Source organism: Vespula vulgaris, chromosome 1, assembly GCF_905475345.1.
Source record: "Vespula vulgaris chromosome 1, iyVesVulg1.1, whole genome shotgun sequence".
In the NCBI taxonomy this organism is placed as follows: Eukaryota; Metazoa; Arthropoda; class Insecta; order Hymenoptera; family Vespidae; genus Vespula; species Vespula vulgaris.
In genome coordinates, this window is record NC_066586.1 from 13401562 (window position 1) to 13419219 (window position 17658).

At 31.1% G+C, this 17658-nt stretch overlaps 3 protein-coding genes across 6 annotated transcripts in view; 1 reads left to right on the plus strand and 2 right to left on the minus strand.

Moving 5' to 3' along the window:
• The first annotated feature begins 1064 nt into the window (after positions 1 to 1064).
• On the plus strand, positions 1065 to 6817 carry LOC127064302 (uncharacterized). Of its 3 annotated transcripts, none has more exons than XM_050995170.1 (3): positions 1065 to 1354; positions 3507 to 3810; positions 4231 to 6817. In XM_050995170.1, the coding sequence occupies exons 2-3, from the start codon at positions 3723 to 3725 to the stop codon at positions 4875 to 4877; spliced, it is 735 nt and encodes a 244-aa protein (XP_050851127.1). In that variant the 5' UTR covers positions 1065 to 1354; positions 3507 to 3722; the 3' UTR covers positions 4878 to 6817. The 3 variants fall into 3 exon arrangements, with proteins under 3 accessions (XP_050851127.1, XP_050851138.1, XP_050851149.1); XM_050995181.1 differs by lacking the exon at positions 1065 to 1354 and adding an exon at positions 2458 to 2725; XM_050995192.1 differs by lacking the exon at positions 1065 to 1354 and adding an exon at positions 3204 to 3302.
• Positions 6039 to 9203, minus strand: LOC127064180 (alkaline phosphatase-like). Its single transcript, XM_050994840.1, has 8 exons — positions 9042 to 9203; positions 8494 to 8696; positions 8138 to 8330; positions 7844 to 8007; positions 7418 to 7765; positions 7162 to 7360; positions 6848 to 7072; positions 6039 to 6768 (listed from the first exon to the last, which is right to left on the minus strand). The coding sequence occupies exons 1-8, from the start codon at positions 9106 to 9108 to the stop codon at positions 6572 to 6574; spliced, it is 1596 nt and encodes a 531-aa protein (XP_050850797.1). The 5' UTR covers positions 9109 to 9203; the 3' UTR covers positions 6039 to 6571.
• Positions 9204 to 9648: 445 nt separating this feature from the next.
• The window catches only part of LOC127064233 (chromatin assembly factor 1 subunit A-B), a 113990-nt gene continuing 105980 nt past the window's right edge, over positions 9649 to 17658 (minus strand). For both annotated transcript variants that reach the window (XM_050995012.1, XM_050995002.1), the window contains exons 7-9: positions 17055 to 17203; positions 16852 to 16976; positions 9649 to 16514 (exon numbers count right to left, since the gene is read on the minus strand). In XM_050995012.1, the coding sequence (XP_050850969.1) occupies positions 16103 to 16514; positions 16852 to 16976; positions 17055 to 17203 (686 nt within the window). In that variant the 3' untranslated portion in view covers positions 9649 to 16102. The remainder of the gene's footprint in view (positions 16515 to 16851; positions 16977 to 17054; positions 17204 to 17658) is intronic.

Consider the following 17658-nt stretch of genomic DNA (forward strand, 5'->3'; position numbering starts at 1 on the left):
TATATATATATATATATATATGTATATATAATTAATATATAATATACAATATTTATTATATATATTATTTATATAATTAATTATATGTTATTTTTCGTGTAAATGAAATATTACAGATTACATATATGTGTACGTATATAATCATACAAAGTCCTATAAATATTATATATATCTAGATATATATATATAATATATATATATAAATATATGTATATCTTAAACCACTTGTACAATCATTATGTGACATGGAATATTTTGTTTGCTTGAATAATATTTACATCCAAAGGTCGCAATCGATCGGAAAATCTGTTTTATGTTTGGAATATATCTATAGGAATACGTATACCTGCATGACGTCATTTAAACCACAATGAGAATACTTACTAATTATAAGCTAGAATAATATAAAAGCTGTTAAAACCTGAATATTTATTGAAATAATTCAAATAACTTTATCGGTCTAATAAGTATAATACGTTTTACTATTATCTTCGTACTTTGTCAAATGCAAGTGTTCGTATTAACGTCGCTTATTTTTAAGACGTGCATACAATTTGGAATTTTCTTTTCACCCATAATTCGATAACGTAGCTTATTATTATAATTATTTAATCATCGATCTCTTTTACAATTTCCCAAAGAAAAAGAAAATTACAAAATAACGTTGAATCGATCTAAAGTCGACGACTAAATCACATAACCCTATTTTAAAATCGGTCGACACGTAAAATCATAAGAGATAGAAAGAAAAATTAGGAAAGAAAAATAATAGAATAGAAATTAGAACGATTTCAGAAGAGTACAATATGCATACGTGACCAATGGCTCGTACTGTTAGATTTTTCTTTCGAGTCGAGGCCCTTTGAGTCGAGTTAACTATTATCCCTGAACGATCACGGACGAAGAAGAGTTTTTGATCGATTCGTTCGAGCCGTCGACGTATCGACCAATCAGCGCTCTCCTTTCCTTCTCCTTTCTCCGTCGCTCTTTCTCGACCAATAAGAACGACGTATTTCCGACGCTTGAGGTCGCTCGCGTCGTTTCTACTCGTCTTTAACCATTTCTCTCTTATTCCTCGGCAGCAGTAGCATGCATGCGTCGCGTTCGGTTTACGGCAGTCGTTGTTTATATTTAATTGTGATTGTTACCGGTAGTGTGCCTTCCATTTAAAGTTTACCGGCCAATCGAAGAAACAACGTAATATTTCTACGAAGAAGAATAAATATTAAATCGGAATTTGTCATTATTTCTCATAGAATATGGCAATAATATTTCGACAATTTTCAATAATATTCAATCTTTATAAGAAATACAAGTAGACTAAACTACGAAAAGAAAAGAGGACTACGAAAAGGTAAATATATATATGTATATATATAACTAAGTAACACACACACACACACACACACACACACAGAGAAAAAGAGAGGAGAAAAAGATAGAACGTTTTATGGCGAATCACATTTGCAGGAATGTTGTACCTCAAAGTACATGTTTCTACTTAGTAATTAGAAAAAGAAAGAGAGAGAGAAAAGATAGAACATTTTATGGAGAATTATTATTTGTAAGAACGATCTACTGCAAAGTACATGGTTCTGTATAGTAATCAGAGAGAGAGAGAGAGAGATAGAGAGAGTGAAAAATAGGTAGAAGAGAAACAGAAAATTCATAGATAGATAGAAGTTTCCAGCGTCTAGTTAAGGAATACACATATATATATATCTATATATATGTGTATATATATATATATGCATATATATAGATATACGCACTCACACACACACACAGACACACACATATATTCTTAATGCATATTCTTCCCCGTGCTTCGTGATTTTTCATCGTATCAATTGACTCTTAACATCGTCACGTCTAATCTTCCACCCTAACACGAAGTTTCGACATCAACATCATCGAGTCTAATTGTATCGCGCGAAACGACGCTTAAACACAACGTTCTCGTTCGAACGGGGTCGATCGAAACGGTATTCACCGTGTCTACAGTGCCGTATTATCGTATTTCTGGTACCCTCGAAATTTTGTCTCTTTTTTTCTTTCTCATTTTTCACTCGGGAGAAACAGAGTCAGATGTATTAGAATATTCGTTCGGGTAACTCTCGTGGGATATTACATAATACAGAAAACGTAAATAGGGATTCGAAATTATTTTCTTTTCTTACATATTCTCTTCAATCTTTTTATTTTCCTTGTAAAAAAATAACAATGATAAAAAGAGTAATGACGTTTCATTTTTTCAATAACAGTTCTCTCTCTTTCTTTCTTTCTTTCTTTCTTTCTCTCTCTCTCTCGTTTTTTTTTTCGAAATTATCTTACCCAAATGTAAAATCGTGTATAGGTTCGATTTGAATTTCCCGCCTCCCGTCCATCACGTTTATCGCGAGAGATAAAAAGAGAAATAAAAAAAAGGTTGATACAAATGCTATATAACGAGTGACCTGGTTCGTCTATCGTTTCTATATATATATATAATAAGTATAAATCGTACGTTAATGTGTTTTCATTTTGGTCATAGTCTTCTTCGTATGAGGAGAAGGGGCATTATTTAAAGGGTATCATCGCATGTAATTACGTATTCGCGGTAGAGTTAAAAAGCGCATGCTATTGCGACGTAGCTATGAGTCAGTAACTGCTAGCGGTCGTACAAGTATAAAGAAATACGGTGCTCATTTCACTGGTTTTTCCGTTTTTGATCTCTTATTTCTCGGTAATAATAATCTTGTTTCTTCTTCCTTAGATCGTTGTACTTCGTTCGTTTGAAACACTTCAACATGTTTCATCGTCTTATTTCTTTTATATAAATATATATATATATATTTATATATTCTTATTTCTTTTATATAAATAGTCTTATTTCTTTTATATAAATATATATATATATATATATATATATATATATATTCCTTTTTTATTTTTGTTTATTTTTCTCTTAGCCACTATCTCCAATAAATTTTTATTTGATTTGATTATATATTTTTATTTCTCTATATTAATCTCTCCTTTCTTTTTCTCGAAATTTCAAAATGATCGACAGACAGAGAAGTTTTCTGCATCATGATCGATTAATCTCGGGGTCAACGATAGGCTATCGAAGTATTCTTTTCTTTTTCCCTCTGTTTTCTTACTCTCTCTCTTTCTTTCTTTTTTTCTTTCCCCTTCTCTCTCTCTCTCTCTCTCTCTCTCTCTCTCTTATTTTTTTCTTTCTGTTTTACTGATCGTATGAAACTCGAAGTCAGTGTTCGTCGATTTATACATCGGTAAAAATCGTCCGAGAGATCATCGAGGTTAAACAAGTATTTTCTCAAACAAGAACGATTTATTTCAAACTTTTTAACGAAATTGTTTCTACATTGATTCCTTTTTTTTTTTTTATTTCTTTCTTTATTTATTTATTTATTTTTTTTTACATTTTACTTTTCCCCTTTTCTTTGAAAAACATTATTTTGACGATCGCAAATCAAAACGAATATTATTTATCGTTGTTACAGAAGAGGAAGATATCATTGATAGATCATCTGCTATCGGTTTTAAGAACCAGTGCGTGTGCGTGCGTGTATTCAGTGTTAAAAAGATCTTGACAAGAGTCGAAGGAGGACTCAGAGTTCAGATCAGATTCCAAGAAGCAAAAAGAAGAGAGGAACGAGAGAAAAAAGAAGTTAGAAAAATAAATTCCCTTGATCTTTGCCCGTATACGTAAAACAAGAATGTCGAACGTTTCGGGAATCTCCAAGGAGGAGACTATCATAAAAGGGAAACCTACCCTCGTACGACGAGTTTCCAACATGTTCAAAGGTAAGAAGAACAAACGAAACGAAACGAAACGAAAAAGAGAAATAAAGTAAAATAAAATAAGATAAAACAAAACCAAATCAAATCAAATCAAATCAAATTAAATCAAACGATTTATGGATCGTTCAAGAAATACACTTGTTTTGCAAAGTCGAATTAATATTTATCAAAGCAGAGTTATCACGAAAAATTGAAATGCTAACGTTTGTGAAGCATGATGTAACCGATCACCGTTTTACGCGTTAATCTTTTTCAATATATTTATTTTTCGTAGTCGGCGATTTCTTTTCTTTTTTTTTTTATTTTTCTTTTTCCTTTTATTTTTGTTGGTTTTTATCGGTTTTTCTCTTATTTCTTTATTCTTCTAATTTCCTTCCCTTTGGATTCATTAATTTTTTTTTTCCTTCGTACTCTCTGTTGCAGATGGAAATTACAGTAGGCCACCGTTACTCTTTAGACACGCTTCGATGCAGAAACTCCGCCATTGCTGCCAGAATCTGAATCTCTTTCCATATCTACTTTATTCTTACGATAACTCCAAGTCCCATCCGGTTGCTAAGAAAGTGAACGTTTGTATCAGCGAATTGTTACGAAGCATCGCCGAAAGATTTTTCTATATTTACAAGTACCTACGGTGTACATCGTTATACAGCGATGATAACAAAAACAATAACAACAACAACAACAAGAACATCATCGATCCTAAGAAAATTTCGATCGAATTGAAGAAAGAAAAAAACGAAGAAGTTGACCTTGTCGACGACGAAGAAAGAAAGCCAATAACTAAATTCCAAAAACAGGAACGCCAACGGCAAAAGCAAATTCCGTTCTTCCTAATTCTCGCCGTTTATCTTGTACCGTTGATATTAGCCTTTGAAATGATAGTAGTTTGTTCTTTATTGATATTTGACAAGTACACGCCGGGTTTCGTCTTCCTCGTAAGCGCCGTTATGTTCTTAGCTTGTATCGCCTTTAGAATTTTCTTTTACGAATGTAAAGCTGAGAAATCTCCATGCAATGGAGTTAATAATAGATATTCTAGGGTCACAAAAAAAACGAAGGTTCAGTGATCCATTTTTGATGATAAGAGGATCCATATCTCGATATCATCCTCATTGTCGTCGTCGTCATCGTCATTGTCGTTATTATTATTATCATCATTTTTATCATCATCATGTAAGGCTAAAACCTTCGTCAGACAAAGAAATAGTTGAAATATATCAACGATGAGAGACTCTCGAAGGTCTTGGCCATTTTTGGCTAAAACGAAGCTTCAACGGTCGATTGCGGTACAGAGAAAGAAAGAGAAACACGCATAAAATAGATAGATAGATAGGTAGATAGATAAGTAGATATAAATAGATAAACAATATAAGCCGTTGCTCTCTACGAGAGAATAAGTGAGCTTCTTACACTCGTATCGAAATGTTCCTCACTAACTTTCACTGACACGTACTTCCGCATTTCGCCCGTTCTTCTTTTCCTCTTTTTTTTTTTTTTTCTTTTTTGTATTCTTCCTTTATATACGATATATGTAAATATATGTGTATACATAATTTTAATAATTTTTTTTTCTATAGTTATTGTCTCTTTTTAAAATCGTAGGGCGCGTACAAAATACGGAAACGGTATCCATTTTTTCTCTTTTTTTCTTCTTCCTCTTCTTATATTTTAGATGATATGGCTCTGCTACACGTACAACCGTTGTGCATCGTTAGAGGATAGGTCGTTGTTATACATTTATTATATATATATATATATATATATATAATATACATATATATATATTATTTATATATATAATATGTATATATATATATATAATTATATATATAATATAATATGTATATATGTATGTATATATATTTATACAATGCAATTGTGACTTCGTTAGATTAAAATTCAACGACGGAATTTTTGATGAATTTAAACAAATCGTCGCGTAATATATTGCCGATTGATTTTTTTATTTTAATTTTTGTGAAGCCATACATATAATCTTGCCCTATCCCTTAGTGTTACAAAACATTCGTTCATCTTTATTATTACATTGATTACGATCTATTTAATCCTCTATGCAGCATAAGACTGACAATTGTTTTAAAATATAATGTTTATGTAAATATTTGCGTGAAATTGGAGGAAAGAAAAATATGGTAATGTTTGAGAAAAGGTAAAATAAGATAGATTTATATCCTAAGGAATTACTGAATCATGTTCTTTAAATAGAATTTATTTGGTATATATATATATATATAAGGATCCACAGAAAGTTTTGAGCATGCAAGACCGGAGAAGATTGACTATGGAACTGTGATGGATGCGATTGTAAGATTATATTTGATTGGCGCTCGTAGTAGCATTTAATTAAATATAATAAAAATAGATTTTATTATATATATGTGTATATATATATATATATATTACATATATACATATATATATAGATATGTGGATGTCTACATATACATATGTGTATGTATATATATGTATATATATATATATATATATATATATATATCTATGTATACATCCACACACATATAGGCGTATACAATAAACTTCTTTTTAAATATACCATTTTCTGTTATCGCAGTTTTCATTGCTTAGTTAAAAGTTAAAAAAAGAAAAAAAAGAAAAAAGAAAGAAAGAAAAGAAGGAAGAAAAAAATAAAGAAAAAGATAGTAAATGAATTCATGAAAAATACTGCAGGGTTTACCTTTTATCGCCTATCTTTGTTTTTTCTATGTCATTGAAATAGTAGTTATCTATGTACGGTAAAAATAGTAATAGTAAGCAACGTAAAAGTAAGTAGAAGTAAACAGAAATAGAAAAAAATATTAGATATTGCATTTTGTCCGCTACCACTCGTATAATAATTTCCAAGATCAGCAGCATATATTATCACATGGGCAACATAATTCTGCTCGTGTACGCTATGGAAAAGATGGGCCGATGGACCTATTAACGACATAAACGTTCGCAATAATAAAGTGAATTAATAAGCGGATATCATAAGCAAATTATTGGAATTTAATACCTATAGCATAAATAGCTACATCTCCTCCTCCGTGATAAGCTTCGTCGGACACTATAGTAGCTTGTTGACTATAATTAAACTCTGTAGTGTTTTGAGTAGAAGGATCGATTCTTGTTAAAAGATTAGTCTTGTTTGATATCGTGTAAGCTGCATTATTTGGACCACCAGTGCTGTAAGTTAAGGTCGTGTAAGGTATCCCGTCGTATTTGGATTTTTGTGCAATACCTGTGATCCACAAGAATTAATTGTTTTTATTCGTAAAAAAGAAAAAAAGATTATATTATTAACGAAGAATGAATGTTCCTGTTTTGTACCTAGAATCGATGAACCACGATCGCTATAACCATTAAAGTTCATAGAATGAGTATGATCACTAGTTACTATAACCAAAGTATCTTTAGTATCAATCATGTTAATAGTAGCGTTAATGGCGTCCGAGAAACGAACGGTTTCTCGTAAAGCTTGAGCGGCATGTCCACGATGATGAGCGAAATCGATCAATCCACCTTCGACCTGTATAATTATCGAAAATTAATCTTTATACATCGTTGATCAGAATTTCAACCGTACCATCAAAAGATAACCATTAGTCGATTTCTGAAGGATCTTCAAAGCAGTTACGGTCATTTCTTCCAAACTTGGTTGTCCTTCTGGACCTTTCTCTCTCTCCCAATCCATTTGAATATGACCATTAGCGAATACACCAAGCAAATAATCGACCTTATTTGTATCTACCTTGTACAATTGTTCATTATTTTCGACTACTTCGTAGGAAAGATCTCTCCTTCGTTTATCCTTTACCCAATCCCTTATTAAATCTCGACCGTCAGTACTGTAACAAGCCCACGTGTCGATTGGATCGTATTTACCAGGCTTTACGTTTGACTTTAAGGTCTGTCTACCGCCACCCATTATTACCTGTACCAATGAACAAATCCTTACTCATTATTTACAAGTTTTTTTTCTTTTTAAACGGACGCGACATGTTTGATCTACCTTGATGTTCCTACCAGGTTCATCCTCTATAAGCTGTCTCGCAATATCTTTGCAAGCAGTTATATTTTTTGGTATCTTTGCTTCGCATTCCCATCGTCGATCAGAACAATGGGCATATAACGGTGCTGGGGTTGCATGAGTCACTCTAGTAGTCGTTACAAATCCTATGAGGATTATATAGATAAGATACGTTTGATAAAGAGTAAGATTTTATATTTAATATAACATTAAGATACCAATTTGCAAATTACTGATAAAAATCGCTTGTCTGTTTGCAAAGTTTTATCGACCAACCTGTAGCCTTGCCCGAAGCTTGTGCCAAAGAGATTATAGAATCAATGTGATAACTTTCATTTAAGCTGGCCTCGCAATCTCCTAATTCGACGTTCGCATCGACGCCAACAACTTTGTAATTAGTTTTAACTCCCCCGAATAATGCGGTTGCCGTGGATGCTGAATCCGGTACTTGTTTGTTCGTATTGTACGTCTACGTTTTTCATTGCGTTTTTTTTTTTTTTTTTTTTTTTTTCATTTGTTTTGAAACGAAGAATAATAAAGAATAAATCTTATCGTTTTAATTAAATATATCTAAAGCCTTCATGTACTATAGATAAAACGATTTAAAATTAACACGTTATGTACATATATACCTTCAGCAAACCGACATGCGGAAATCTTTCCCAGGTGAGATGACTTGTTTCACCACCTCGATAAATTCTACTGGCTGTTATCGTGTCGGGACTCATACCATCACCGACAAAGATTATAACATTTTTCGCTTTACCTGTATTCCATTTATACGAAAGAGACTTTTTCAAATCTTCCATCGCTATTCTACGCCAATGATGACGGTCTGTAAGTCGAGAAAAGGATGACAAAAAAATATAGTTACATGGAAATACGTTAAAAGATTAAATAAAAAAATGTCTTGTTTAAAAGTCTACCACATATCGGTGGTTACCAACGAATAAGAAGAACGAGTAAATTTGAAAAACGATAGTTAAAACTATAACCGCAGGATGGCTGGATATATAATCTATATTATCGTGCGAGTATTCGCGATGTATTAATATGTAATTTAAGCGCCACGTCACATAGTGCGCATGAGTAGAAAGTAAAAAAAAAAAAAAAAGAAAAATATCTTTTAACGTTTCAAAGTGGAGAACCAGTTGGAAGGTCGTGCTGGTTTGAAAGATACCTTCTATAACCGTCGCGGTTATCGTACTGGAAAGTAGAATAATGGTGAACAGCAGTAACGTCTGCATTTTTAATTTCCTTCGTATCTCGTACTACTTTAAATCTTACTGTTAAAATACATCCGTTCCAAACGAACGAACTGACGCAACTAACCATGCTTCTAAAACGATCGACGCACATTCTATCGAGATAAAATTTTATTAGAAGAGAAAACAAAAAAGTAGAAGGGAATTTAGGTCGGTAAGATCTTTTATTATTCTCTTTTTCGTTCGGTTTGAAACGAAAAATAATACAAAAGAAATCTTACCCTTTTTAATGAAATATATCAAAAGTCTTTATGTATTTTAGATAAAACGATTTAAAATTAGCACCGTTATGTAAGTGTATATCTTCGACAAATGAATATGTAGAAATCTTTTCCAGATGAGATAATTCGTTGCAGTATCTCGATATTCATGTCATTACCGACAAAGATTATTACGTTTTTTACTTTACCTACGAGAGGTAATTTTAAATCGGTAATGCAGATCTCGGTTTTATCGATGAATGGTAAAAAATAATGCTCGAATGATACGTAATTTGTAAAACGAAAGAGGAGATTGAACAAATATGCTTCGTATAACGTTTTATTTGATTTTTCTCTTCGATACTCCATTATTCATACATACAAGATCGTAACACGTCGCTTAACACGTTGTGTGATAGTCGATATATATATATATACACACACATATATAAATATATGTATATATTTATAGATATATGTATATATAACCTCTATCGCGCGGCTTCTTTTCTTCATCATCTTCGCTTTCTTGTTCCATTAGTCGTTAAACAAAACTACTAAAAATAGACTCGATAAAATCAACCGTCCAAGCTCTTCGTCCTTTTTATCGAGCGCGAGTCCTCGAAGACCAAAACGTACGGTTGCTTATCCTACATTTTGAAAAAGAAGGATCTCGCCTCTAAGATATTTCTATGAAGCGCGTAGTAGAAAAACCAAAAATGCTACTCGTTTTCTAACCTTTTTTTTTAGCGCTTATAAGACTACGATATATAAATGTTGTGTCTCTTTCTTTCTTTCTTTCTCTCTTTTTCTCTCTCTATCTCTCTCCTTCTCTTTTTCTTTTATCTTTCTTTCTCATAGTTTATTTATATTGGTATCATCGTTATCGTCATCATTATCATAATCATTATCGTCATCATCATTATCATCGTTATGACTAATCATTATTTTATTAATAACGTTATTAATTATTATTATTATTATTATTATTATTATTATTATTATTATTATTATTATTATTCTTCCTCTTATTATTATTATTATAATTATAATTATTATTATTATTAGTATTATGTCGCGCTTCGAACGTAACGACGTTCCTTTTTTTATTTTTTTAATTATTTTATTCTTTTTTTCGGATCAACCGTCGATCGAGAAGAAGCATCGAGAACGTCGGACCTCTTGTGTACGATTTATATATTATAATATACGTATTTCTTTTTCTTTCTCTCTAACTAACGTCACATCGTTCCTATTTCAACTTCGATAACGCTAAGAATTGGAAATTTGTTAGAAATGTTTTTCTTGTTTTATTTTTCCGTTTTCTTTTTTTGCTCCTCTTTCCTTTCTTTTTGAAATTACTTTTGATTTGCTTACGACGCGCTTCCTTTTAATTTTCATTTCTTTTCCTGCGTCTTTCCTTTTCTTTGTGAACTTTTCCTTATTTTATTTTATTTTATTTTATTTTATTTTATTTTTCTTCTTCTTTTTCTTTTTCGTCTCTTCTTCTTCTTCTTTTTCTTCTTCACGTAGAAAAACGAGGCATAAATTTTTACGAGACTCATGTTTCTAATAGTATTTCGAATCGTCAGTAGAAAATAGCATGTATGCACTGTCTCTATTTCTCTTCTCTCTCTCTCTCTCTCTCTGTTTCTCTTTCTCTCTCATTCTTTCTACTTTCTACAACAGAAGGCAACTAACCCGTCGTTACTTTAACGCATCATATACATTTTACATATACTTGTACATATACAATATACATATATGTACACGTATACGTATCTATTATGTCAGATTCTATAAAAAAATAAACTCGTCGGTGCTTCGAGAGTCGATCGATCGAAATTCGGATTAACTTTTCTCTTTTTTTTTTTTTTTGAAATTCACCAAACGAACAAGTACATTTCATTTTAGAATTTTGTTGATTCGCTTTAAAATTCTTTCTCTTTGTCTTCCTATATGAGAGTAATAAATGATTTAATATCGTATCTAAATGTTGAGATCGACTTGCGAAGCTTCCTATAATTTTGTTGAAAGTCGTTACGCGAGTGTGTATTACGTTATTTATTTATTTATTTATTTATTTATTAGTTTCTTCTTCTTCTTTTTTTCTTCTTCCTCTTCTTCTTTTGTATGTGTGTGTGTGTGTGCGCGCGTATGTGTGTGTGTGTATATCCGTGTTTTTTTTTTTTTAACAAAAAAATCACTATATACGTATTCTTTTTCGCTTTACGGTCGAGCGGGACTAGTAATATTAATATAAACTGTCTACAAATCTCTCTTATTATACGATTAAATTACAACGAACTCGTTTTATTGAGATGTCCTTTAGAAAGATGTGATATTACACGCGAAATCTATGTACGAAATGATCGTCTCACTCTATTTCTTTCTCTTTCTTTTTCCTTTCCTTTTTTTTTCTTTTTCTTTCTTTTTTAATCATTACTTTCTTTTCTTTTGCTTAGATCGTGTACATACATAAATTTATATTATTGCCAACAGTCGTTCTTTTCTTTCTATATATATATAATCTTTCGTATTTAATCATTCCATTTGTTCTTTTCACGCTTAGGATATTTTGCATGAATCTATACACAGAATATACATCTTCTCGTTCTCTCTCACTCTCTCTCTCTCTCTCTCTTTTACATTATTTTTCTTTTTATCCTATCTCTATAAAACACAATATTATTTTATATTCTCTACGTTCCATTCGTCGACACGATCCTACAGATGTAGTAGATATTTCCGACTAGTGTGACGTAGAATCGAACCCCTATCGATTCTCCCGCCACGAAGGTCGCCGCCACCTGGCGGAGGCCATCGAAAACACACGTTGCCGCGAATATTTGAAATGACGCGAATGCTCGCTAAGGAATCAGTACGATAAAAATTTTCAGATTGAAATTTCTTCGCGATTTTGTCTTTCTCTTCTTTTCTTTTTTATCTCTCTTTCTTTTTCTTTTTCTTTTTCTTTTTTTTTTTAACGACATGCTTTTTAACCGTGCGATAAAAATTATTATAAAATAGGAGCATGTATCGTTAATTAAAATTTCAATTGCAATTACGTTTCATATCTTTTTTCTTCCTTTTTTTCTTTTTTACAGATATCTACATACTTACGTATTAGAAAAAGAAAAATGATAATTATCAAACTACTTATATTAGAATGCTCAGTTAGAATTTTCGTTTTATCATGTAACGTACTGATTCCAAATGCGATTGCGTATCCCTTACAGTACGTACCACATACACATTCGTACTCGATAAAATTGACTTTACGATAGCAGAGAACATTTCTGTTTATATATGTATCTCTTTACATTTTACATAGCGATCATCGTTTCATTCCTTATCTTGTTCTAAGTGGATCGAGAAAGTCTCATTCCTATCCTCTCGCAAGAGAACAATCAATTTTCATTGGATATTTTTGTGCGTAGTGTCAATGTCTTCGTTTCATTTCGAAAAGAAAAATTTGTTTCCTTTAAGAATAATTTCGTTCGATCGAATCGTAATTAAAAATTTAATCGATATTATTTGGTTATCGAGCTCGTTAGACCACTTTGGAAACCCATTGATTAATTAATTATCATTACTGCGATAATAATTGACGGTCTCTACGTTATAGCTAATAATCAATGATGGCAAAATGCCAATTGGAATGTACGTATACATATATACATATATATATACGTATATACCTACATACGTAGACACATACGTACGTAAGTACTTACGTACGTACATACGTAGATTTTATTTATTTTACTTTTTTTCTTCCCTTTTTTTTTATTTTTGAACTTTTTTCTTTCCTTTTATTTTTTTATTTTTATTTTTATTTTTTTTCCCCCTAATAATTACTACTGATATGTGCCTCTCAACAAACGTTTCCTGCCACGTTCGACAAATTTCGTTCTTCTCTTTACTTCTTTCTTTTTTTCATTCTTTATCATTATTTTATTTATCTCGTTTACTTTATCAACGACACCGTTTGCTGGATCTTCGTTTAATAATACTATATCTAAGAATCAATGAGCACATGATAACGAACATCGTGGTGGAAAAGTAAAACGTGTCGTCGTTTAATCGTCCAACGAGCTTGACGTTCTCTCTTTTTTTTTTTTTTTTCTTCTTTTTTATACCATCTTATCATTTGTTACAATAATATCGTTTTTATAACGATAGCATTTAGATGTTAGACGATACGATCGAAGAAAAGAATCATTGGGATTCACGCTTGGAGACTTTCTCATCCACGAGAACGAAGCTAATCATTTTCTTCTTTTTTATTTTCTCTCTTTCTCTCTCTCTCTCTCTTTCTTTTTTGTTTTTGTTTCATTAACAAAGACAAATTATTATCGGCAGTGCGTAAATTAGGTCGGGTTTTTACGGAGGACAAGGAACGATGATAAAAGTAACGTTAAATCGACAAAGAAACATATATATCACATATATATGTGTGTGTGTGTGTGTGTATATATATATATATGTATGTACATACGTATCCTATATCTATAAGGTGTCACATTTTAATGAACTCACAAAAAATAAAAAAGAAAACCATACTAATGAAATTACACAAAAGAAAAAGTACATCACACGCACGCACATACATACACGCACACAAACAGAAATACACAATTTGAAACGTTCATGACGATGATCTTTCGTTATTAATATTTAAATAATCTCGATAATTTTCTTGTGAAACGATTAAAATTTGACACCCTATATACATGGAAAATATGTAATCAAATCGAATACATACACATACATTTATATCTTTATAGATTGTAAATCGAGACTCATTTTGTTATTCCTCTACTATCGTTTAACTTTTCTTTTTGATATTGCGATTGCATTTTTGTGTATCATTGTCCTTTGCAGATCTCGTAAAAAAATTGCTTTTGATTTTCGCTTGTTGAAAAGGATTTTTAGAGATGCTCGGGACGTATGTGTATATAAGAAAGTAGAGAGTACAAAGAGGATTTTAATTGGGAGTCCTACTTTGTTAATATAATCGCTAATAATAATGATAATAATAATAATAATAATAATAATAATAATAATAATAATAACAACAATAATAATAATAATAACAACAACAATAATAATAAAAATAAAAAGGAAAAATAATAATAATAATAATAATCAACATCATTATCATAATCACAATTATCATCATTATTATCATTATATTATTAATAGCATTTATAATAATTATAATAATCATAGAACCTTATAGATTTTTTTAGAATAAAATCGTATACTGATGATGAAAGCAGGGATTCATAATTTTTAAAATAGTATTTCATTTCTCTCTCTCTCTCTCTCTCTCTCTCTCTCTCTCTCTCTCTCTCTCTCTCTCTCTCTGTTTCTTTATTTATGTATCCCTTTCTCTTTTTTCAATTATTAGAATAACATTTATTTTCTTTTATGATTATTATTTGTGAAAGAAAAAGAGAGAAAGAGAGAAAGAGAAATAGAAAGAGAGAGAGAGAGAGAGAGAGACAGAGAGAGAGAGAGAGAGAGAGAGAGAGAAAGAAAGAGAGAGACAAAGAAAGAAAAAAAATTGTGGGATAGATCAACTCGATCGAATTTGAATTATAAATTCTCGAACCTTTCACGAATATTTATATCTTTCATGTATACTATATATATACTTACGTATACCCTTTTGTTGCATTATTTTATATGATAATAATAATAATTATTAATAATAATAACAATAATAAATAATAATAATAATAATAATAATAATAATAATAATAATAATAATAATAATAATAATAATAATAAAATTTCTTAGGCTATCCGTTGCACACGACGTACATACGTTTTATCGTCATTTAGTTTTCTTTTCTTTTTCTTTTTTTTTTTTTCCTTCATGGAACATATTTACATGATTACGGAGAGACGTCAAAACGATGATCGAAAGAATAAAAAAGATAATTATAATCGGTTTTAATCTATTAAAGAAATAATGAATATCTCGTGCTCTTTTTCTTTTTTTTTTTTTTTTTTAATGATTGACGATGATTAAGAGGATAGATCGAAACGTTTCGTGATAAATATGGAAGTAATTACGGAAAGAGTTAAAAAAGAAAAAGAAAAAATTACTTGTGTTATCAATAATATATACATACATACATATATACATACATACGTACATATATATATATATATATATATACGACCTAAGTTCGAATTTTTATAACGATAATTAGTCCGCGATTAACTCGATATGACGGTTTACTAAGTTTTTGGCCGCTTCTAGATTCTTTTTCTTTTTTTTTCTTTTTGTTGTTTTTAATTTTTTTCTCTTACATAGTAACTTCTTCAATACATTAACAGGGACACCCTTCCTTCCGACACATATAACATCCGTTCTTGAACTGTTCGAGCTGAGTCACAGAATCCTCGAAGTATCCTTTTATTTCTCTCTCTCTCTCTCTCTCGCTTTTTTTCTTTTTTCTTTGATATCTCGGAACTACAGTTGTCCGTTCTTTTCGAACGTCTTTAACGATAATTATTAATTTTTAACAATTCTAGGTATTTAATTAATTATCAGATTATTTCTCTTTCTCTTTTTATTTATCTCTTTTCGTACAGTTAGATATAAAAAAGGATCGATCTGTGACTCATCAGGTACAATACTCCAATTCCTTAAAAAGTCCTTTCTTCGCGTGGGCAATGGCCACCAGTCCAAGTCCGTCTATCGTTATCTCGATCTCTTTTGATCTTCCTTTGATCAAGTAGAAAATCGATAGAAAACTTTACTTATCGTCCCTTAAAAGAGCTTCCTCAGCTTCCTTTCGTCTCGCTTTTGCTTCCTTCTTCGCTCTTTTTTTTTCTTCCTTAGCCAATTTTTTGGCCTCCTTTTGTCTATTTTTCTCAGCCTTCTCTTCCTCCTTCTGTCGCGCTTTTTCCGCCTTTTCTCTCTCCTTTTCTCGTTCCTTTTCTTTCTTCAATTTTTGAATCTCTTGAACCACCGACATTTTCGGTTGTGCTGGCGGCCTTTTCGACGTCGAACGTCCATTCGACGATCCATTCGATGACGACGACGACGACGACGATGACGAAGACGAGGACGATGACGACGTCGACGATGAACCGGAAGTCGCGACGTTCGACGTCCCTCTTGTACTCGGTGTTGTCTCCAATTGCGTCACAATCTTCTGAGCACATCTACAATTTTTTGTCTGTGTGGATTTTCCCTTTCTTTTCTATTTGTTTTCTTTCGTTTTTATTTTTAAAAGATACTTTTGTCGTGCACTTTTAATTAATTAGATTTTACGACACGTATGTTAGTATCATTGCAATGTAAAAAAGAAAATAAAAAATTTCCAAGTTAATTACTTAATACCTATATACGTTAATATCTGACTCATTATCGCCATTATCGGATATTCCGATTTTACTTTCAATTGATTTATAAATCTGATTAAATATGTATATATTATATGTTTGCACGCAATTTGTTATCAAAGAAATAAGCATTTAGATTAATCGTTATGGTATTTACCGTATTCTAGTAGAGGCCTTTCCAGCACGATAATCTCTTTGAAACTCTTTGATAGGTGGTAATCTACGATTTTCTCTCATAATGTCTTCTTCCTCAGCTACTTGCTGAATTGGATCCTGGTATTCCTGTCGATCGAAAAATCAATGTGATATTAATCAATAATAAATTAAAAATAACGATTTATCGACAATACTCGAACTGACTTGAATACGCAGCTTCATCGACTGAGTTTGGGAACGTCTTAGGGTCGCACCGGTTGGTTGTCTCACTCTCGTTGGTTTGCCAAGGGTGGAACCTGTACTTCCGGTACTACTAACAGACGACGACGTTGCCGAAGACACGGAAGACACTCCTGTGAAAGAAGGAAACGAAAAATGATCGATTAGAATGAAATTATTTCGAAATTAGATATCGAAATATACGACAAAAAGTCGATAATTAAAATTATAGTATATACGTGTATATTATATATAATATATATAATTGTGTGTGTGTACATATATATATAATATATGTATATTCATTACGATAATTATATATATAATTATATATATATATATATATTTTACATATATATATAAATTGTATATATATATGTACAACTCAAGATATATTAATTTTTCGAAATAAACGGAACACCCTTTATATATAACTATTAAAGCTCTTACTATCCGATATGGTTGGGTAATCGGTAAGATATTCAGGTAAATGAAAAATACATAGTTATATTTTACTCGTGTATTCTATTCGTGTTATCCGCATATTTACAATGTTACAAGGTAATTTATACTTTTGCGTGAGATAATA